At 71.3% G+C, this 6,599-nt stretch overlaps 1 protein-coding gene across 9 annotated transcripts in view; it reads right to left on the bottom strand.

Moving 5' to 3' along the window:
• Positions 1-2,174: 2,174 nt before the first annotated feature.
• The window catches only part of DOCK6 (dedicator of cytokinesis 6), a 47,421-nt gene continuing 42,996 nt past the window's right edge, over positions 2,175-6,599 (bottom strand). For all 9 annotated transcript variants that reach the window (XM_039514358.1, XM_039514360.1, XM_039514359.1 and 6 more), the window contains 6 exons: positions 6,219-6,344; positions 5,600-5,689; positions 5,047-5,283; positions 4,351-4,494; positions 3,804-3,910; positions 2,175-3,497 (listed from right to left, as the gene is read on the bottom strand). In XM_039514358.1, coding sequence (XP_039370292.1) covers positions 3,326-3,497; positions 3,804-3,910; positions 4,351-4,494; positions 5,047-5,283; positions 5,600-5,689; positions 6,219-6,344 — 876 coding nt within the window. In that variant the 3' untranslated portion in view covers positions 2,175-3,325. The remainder of the gene's footprint in view (positions 3,498-3,803; positions 3,911-4,350; positions 4,495-5,046; positions 5,284-5,599; positions 5,690-6,218; positions 6,345-6,599) is intronic.

Below are 6,599 nucleotides of genomic sequence, written 5' to 3'. Positions count from 1 at the left end.
GCCCCCGGGAACCAGTGGCAGAGGTGGGGGCAGGACCCATCGGCACAGTGCCCCTCCCCCGAGCGGCTCTGCCTCCTGAGGCTGGGGTTCGGCTGCACCAAACCGCTGGGTGCTGCTGCCAAACACGGGCCCCGATCCTGGAGCCTGGACTCCACCGGGCAGCCCGGGGCAGATCCTGGACGGGTCGGGCCCTTGGCCTGCACTGGGGCTCCGGGGGAGGGTGCAGGGAGAGTTGGGTTCTGCAGCTGCCTCGGCCCCGACCCAGTGGGGGCAAGTTACACCGTCCCGCTGGGCCGCTGGCTGCCCAGTTAGACTGCGCGCTTCGGGGGTCGGGGTGCGGGCGGCGCCCGGCCCGACGGGGCCCTGATCTCGGCCGGGGTCTGGGCGGCGCCCAGCGCGACGGGGCCCTGATCTCGGTTGGGGTCTGGGCGGCGCCCGGCCCGACGGGGCCCTGATCTCGGCTGGGTCTGGGCGGCGCCCGGCCCGATGGGGCCCCGATCTCGGCTGGGTCTGGGCGGCCCCTGGCACAGTGGGGGCCCCGATCTTGTTTGTTGCTCCAGCTGCCTCCTCCCCCCCCCAGGGGTAGCCGGCAAACCCAGCTGTGCCGATTCCTCACCCAGCTCGGCTGGATTTCGGCCGAGGCCTGGGGCAGGCGGCGTTGGGCCCTGTGAACAGCAGCTCAGGTGGCCCCAGCTCTGCCCTGCCCCCAGGAGAAGGCGCCCGGCCCTGCCGACGGGGCTCGGCCCAGCGGGGGCAGAGAGAGGGGCTGGCAAGGGACATTTATCCCCGGGCCCCGCGAGCCCCATGGAGCCTGGGCTGCAGCCAGATGCATTTGGCACCATCCTGTGCTGGCTTCGTTTCACTCGGCTGCGCCCGGCCGCTCCTGCCGGGGGCCCATCGCACCCCTGGGCCGGGCCGGCAGCTCTAGGGCTGGAAAATCCCCCCTGCCCCCCCGGGAACAGGCCCAGCCCGACCCAGCGACTGGCCCAGGGGCCTGGCACTGAGCTGGGCATTGATCCCAACGTCCCGGCCTCCATCTCAGGGCCCCTCCTCCCCCTCCCCACACCTGGCCTGCTGGGGCGACTCGCCGATACCGGCACCTCGCGCCCTCCCCGCGAGGGTCCCGTCAGCCCAGCCCCTAACCCTGCTGAGGCCCTTCACTGCCCCCCGCACCCATCAGCAACTCCTGCCCCGGTGCCCGTGCCTGAGCCGGGCCCCCTCCCCTGCGCCAGCCGTTGGGGCTATCAGGGCTGGGCGCTATCACCCAGCACATGCCGCCCTGGCAGGGGCCTGGCCAGATCAGATGCCACAAGCTGCAAGCGGGCGGGGTCGGTGCTCCAGGGAAAGGGGGTGAGGCCTGGCTCTGCCACTGGCCTCAGTTTCCCCTCCAAAGCCTTGGTGAGCGTCAGCTCTTCAGGCAGGGACTGTTGGCCCAGCGCTCGGCCCGAGGGGGGCCCCACACTCCTGGGGGGCTGGCAGGGGGGGCTGCCCAGCCCCCTTCTTTCCCCCAGGGCCCCGCTCTCCCTCGGCCCCACAAACCAGACTCGGCTCCCGGGAATTCAAACAATCCAAAGGTTTTTGGTTTTATTGTTAAATCACTTTATAAATAAACCCCCGGCCGGCGCCTCTCCGCAGCCGGGCAGACGCGGGGGGACGGGCCTGGGCTGGGGAGGATGCTGAGGGGAGACCACGTCCCCCTGGCCTGGCCCAGAGCAAGGCAGGAGCCAAATTCAATGGGGTGCACGGGGGGGGGGGGTCCAGTTTGGGGTTAACGCTGGTGGCTCAGACAGCGAAGAGGGTAGGGGTGGGGTAACAGCCCGGGGGCAGCTGTGTTTGGAGGGGGGCAGGGAAGGCCTGGGCTCCCCCCCGGGCCCTGGTGGAGGTGAAGGGGGCAGCAGGGCCCCCCAGGGTACAGCTGGCTGCTGCTGGGGGGCGCGGGGGGCCTGGCGTTGATGCTGCCGGGCCTGGGAATCCCCTGCCCGCCCCATACGTGGAGGGGCCCATGCCTGGCAGCCCCCCCTCCCCAAATCTCTGTCCCCCTTTGCTGGGGGCACCGCCCACCCCTCTGCCAATACACCAGCCCCCCCCACTCACTTCAAACAGCCTCCCCTGTGTCCCCCCCCGCCCCACTCCTGCCACCCCTGGGTTAATGAACATCCCAGCTGCCCCCCCCCCCACCAGGGGGTCAAGGGACGAGATCGCAGAGCCGGGGGCAGGGGGGGGGCTCCTCCGGGTGAGAACAGAAACACACAGAGGCGAGTGGGGCAGGAAGTGAGGCCCCCCCCACCCCAGAGGTTGGGCTTGCCAGGCACTTGGGGGGTTGGAAGGCTCCTGACGGCCCCCCAGGCACGGGCGTCTCGCCGCCGCCCCAGGAGGTGTGGGGGGGAGGGGCAGGATCCTCAGGCACCACAAGGGCCGTGGGGCCCCTGGCTTCAGACAGGAGGGGGGTGGGGGGGGATGAGGAGCCAGGACTCCTGGGTTCCCTTCCCAGCGCTGGGAGGGGGGCCTCCGCGGCCTGCCCCGCTCTCTAGCCACAGGACCCAGTCGGCCCACGGGCGGGATCCTGGCCAGGTGCTGCCCGTGTCCGGGGATCCGCAGGGGGAGACGCCCCGGGGGCAGCTCGCTGAGCTTTGGTCCAGATGCAGGGTCCCCGGCAGGATCGGGGCCACCCCACCTCTGCCCCAGCTCCTGGGTAAACAGGCTCCCGCAGCACCGGGCCCGGCCCTGAGCCCCTGCCCGGAACGCCCCCCCCACACCCCACGGCCTTTGACTGGGTCGAGTGGTCTCCCCGCAGAGGGCAGGGTTTGCGAGTGGGCCTGGAGCCGGGGGAGGCGGGTTGGGCTGGCTCCACGGGGGGGGGCTCAGCAAGGCACGCTGGAGGCTGGGAGGGGTGTCTCCCCCCCGCCCCCTCCCCCCGGGCTGGAAGAGCGGACGCAGCCGGTCCTAGGTCCTCGGGGATCCCGCTGGCTCCTCCTGGCACCTCCAGCTTGACCTGTTCAGAGCGTTTCAGGGGGGACGGGACCCCCCAATGAATCCAATGGGTGAAATGAACACATGGCAAATCCGCCCCCTACCGAGCGGGTGGGGGACCCCGGTCACTGCCGGCTGTGGAGAGACCCCAGGGAACAAGCCAGTCCTGGATTCCCAGCTCGGGGAAGGGAGTGGGGTGGAGTGGTGAGAGCCAGGACTCCTGGGTCCCATTCCTGGCTCTGCCACAGGATTCCCTGCGTGATCCTGGGCAAGTCCCGGCTCTTCTCTGCCTCAGTTTCTCCTCTGGTCCTGCGTGTTGCGGCTGGGAAGGAGCTGGCCTGGCGCTGGGGGGGGCTCACTGGTGGGCGGCGCGCGGGACGAGGGGGGCGTAGAGCTGGGGGATCCGGCGGCTCAGCAGCGGGAGCAGCGACTCCCGGAGGCGCAGGTAGTTACGCTCCAGCTCCCGGTGATACTCGCGCTGGTCCGGCCCGATCAGCGACTTGTTCTTCCGCAGGGCGTCCTCGCACCTGGAACCGGGGGGGCTCTGAGCACGGCCACCAGGGGTCCCAGCATGCACTGCTGCTCCCCCCGCGGAGTGCAGGCTCAGGGCCAGAGGAGAGGGATCTGGGGGGCTCGGAGCCCACAGGAGGGACCCCAGGAGGGGGGAGGGGGATCCCTTCTCCCTTCAGGGAAGCCCCTGCCCCAGGGGCCAGGACCCACCTCCTGGGGGTGAGGCCGGCCCTGGAGAAGGGGGGTGAGGGGCTGGGCAGGGGGATGGGTGGGCCGTGCGGGTGGGGAGATGGGGGTGACGGAGGGGGAGGGGGGGCTGGTACCGTTTGGTGAAGTCCCTGAAGCAGAGACGCAGCTTGTTGTGGTGCCGGTAGAGCCGGGGGTCGTCCGGGATCTCGGCCAGGAACACCTGGGCCACCTCCAGCGGGCCCTGGGCAACGGGCAGTGGGTCAGCGCCCTGCCGGTGCCCCTCACTCCCGACCTGCAGCCCCCGCTACCCCAGTCCTGCCCCCCAGCTCTGCCGGTGCCCCTCACTCCCGACCCGCAGCCCCCGCTACCCCAGTCCTGCCCCCCAGCTCTGCCGGTGCCCCTCACTCCCGACCCGCAGCTCCCGCTTCCCCAGCCCTGCCCCCTCCCCCTCAGCTCTGCCGGTGCCCCTCACTCCCGACCCGCAGCCCCCGCTACCCCAGCCCTGCCCCCCAGCTCTGCCGGTGCCCCTCACTCCCGACCCGCATGATTCAAGTCCTGGCACAAGGGTGAAAGCTGCCCTGGGGCAGGCCCAGCGGGGCAGGGAAGGATCTGTGCCCCCTCCCAGGCCGTGGCCGGTGCGTGACCCCCGACCCCCCCGCCCTGCCCGGGGCGCCGCCCGACCTGGTTGACGGTGGTGCCGACGCAGCCCTGCAGCACCATCTGCAGCATCTTGGCGTCAGCCGGCTCCTGGTGGGTGGCGAAGGCCAATTCCTGCATCTTCTTCTGCAGGTCCTCGATGGCCACCTCGATGGGGGTCAGGATGATCTGGGGGCACCGGGGGGGGTCAGCTCAGCCCCCCCAGTCCCTCAGGCCCCTGCAGCATCCTGCCCCCAGCTGAGGCCCCCCCATCCCACGGTGCCCCCTGCCGAGTCCCCACTCCCACCCCACCCCACAGTGCCCCCTGCCGAGCCCCCCCCTCGCTCCCCCCAGCCCGGCACCCACTGCCCACCCCACCCCACCCCACGGTGCCCCTGCCGAGCCCCCACCTCACTCCCCACAGCCCGGCACCCCTGCCGACCCCCACCCCACCCCACAGTGCCCCCTGCCGAGGCCCCACCTCATGCCCCATAGCCTGGCACCCACTGCTGACCCCACCCCACCCCACAGTGCCCCCTGCCGAGCCCCCACCTCACTCCCTGCAGCCCGATGCCCCTGCCGAGCGCCCCTCCCCCACCCCACAGTGCCCCCGGCAAGCCCCCACCTCACTCCCCGCAGCCCGATGCCCCCTGCCGAGGCCCCACCTCATGCCCCATAGCCCAGCACCCACTGCCGAGCGCCCCTGGCAAGCCCCCACCCCCCGGCGCCCCCCAGCGGCACCTCCTCCTTGTGGACGACGGGCAGGCGGGTTCGGATGTAGGGGAAGGCGTGCGAGGTGGTGAGCAGCGTCTTGCGCTTGTGCTGCTCGTGCAGCTCCCCGTGCGCCCGCCCGTCCCGCGTGAAGGGGGTGCAGAACAGGAAGCAGCGCAGGCCGTAGTTCTTCTCGAAGTAGGTGACTCGCTCCTTCAGCTCGTAGGTGTCGAAGAACGGCTCCACGTAGGTCAGCTGGATGTAGGCCTGGGGGGCGGGGGGAGGCCGTGGGGATCTGCCCCCCAGCCCCAGGGAGCCCCATGCCCACACCGCCCTCCTCACGGCCCCAGAGCTGGGCGAGTCCTTGTCCTGCTCCGTGCCTCGGTTTCCCCCCCGCCTCGTGTCAGGGCCTGTCTCGCTGTGTCCAGGCAGCACCCGGCACGACGGGGACCCCCAATCTCAGCTGGGGTCCGTGCAGCACCTGGGGTGTGACGGGGGGCCCTGATCTTGGCAGCCTCCGCTGCAGTGGGGGAGGGAGGGGCCCGATCTCGGCCGTGTACCCCAATGGGCCCAGGCAATTTACCTTGTTGGGGTCCAGCTTGCCCTTGTCCACGGGGTTCGAGTCCTTGATGATCTCGACCAGGTCGTCCCCGAAGCGCTCGGCGTAGAACTCCTGTGTGGGGAGAGACCCCCCCTTCTATGGGGCCGGGCCTGGAACCGGCCACTTTCCAGCCAAGGAGCCTCCGGCCGGCACCCCCAGAACAGCCCTGGGTCCCCCTGGCTGGCAGCGGAGGGACCATGGAGGCCCAGTGTGTGTCCTCCCCCACCCCACTGTCCCGGGGCAGAGCTGCCCGAGCCGCAGACAGGATTCGCCTCGGTGCCCAGGGACCACAATGACGGGCAGAGGGGGCAGGGTTGCCTGGGGATCAGGGGTCTGTGAAGGGGGGGCACCGAGTCAGGCTCCCGGGAGAGCTGCCAAAATCCAGCAGGATTTCCCCCCACCCCGCTGTGGGGAGCCGGGGGGCAGCGCGAGGGGCAGAACCAGCCCACGGGACACCCCGCGCCCACCCCGACGGGGCTCCGGCCGAGGGGGAGAGCAGGGGCCATTTCCAACCGAGTCACAGCCCCCAGGTCCCCCAGTCCTGGGCTCCCCCCCGATCCTGCCAGTGCCCCTCGCTCCCAGCCCCCCGCCCCCGCCTCACCTCCAGCCGGTGGGAGATCTCGGCCAGCTTGGTGATGGACGGTTCTTTATACACAAACTCCTGCTCGTCCAGGTCCCCGAACTTGCTGCCGTAAAACCCGACCCGGAAATACGTCCCGAACATGCGCTGGGGCCTGGGGCAGAGCAGGGCCGGTGAGTGTGGACGGGCAGGGCCCGGGGGGCTGGGCAGAGGCCAAGAGCCGGGGGCCACAAGCACCTCATGGGCTCGGCTCTCCCTTAAGTGCGGCCACCTCTGGGGTGCAGCACGACAGCTGGATACAGCAACAGCTTGGGGGCAGGCGCGAGCGCCCCCTACTGAGCCCCCACCCCTGCCCACGGCCCAGGGAACCCCCCCAAATGGGTGGGATGCCCCAGGGGGGCG

The sequence above is a fragment of the Mauremys reevesii genome, linkage group 25 (genome assembly GCF_016161935.1).
Source record: "Mauremys reevesii isolate NIE-2019 linkage group 25, ASM1616193v1, whole genome shotgun sequence".
Taxonomy (NCBI): Eukaryota; Metazoa; Chordata; order Testudines; family Geoemydidae; genus Mauremys; species Mauremys reevesii.
Note: the sequence above shows the minus strand (reverse complement) of the source record. Positions and strands in the feature narration are given on the sequence as shown.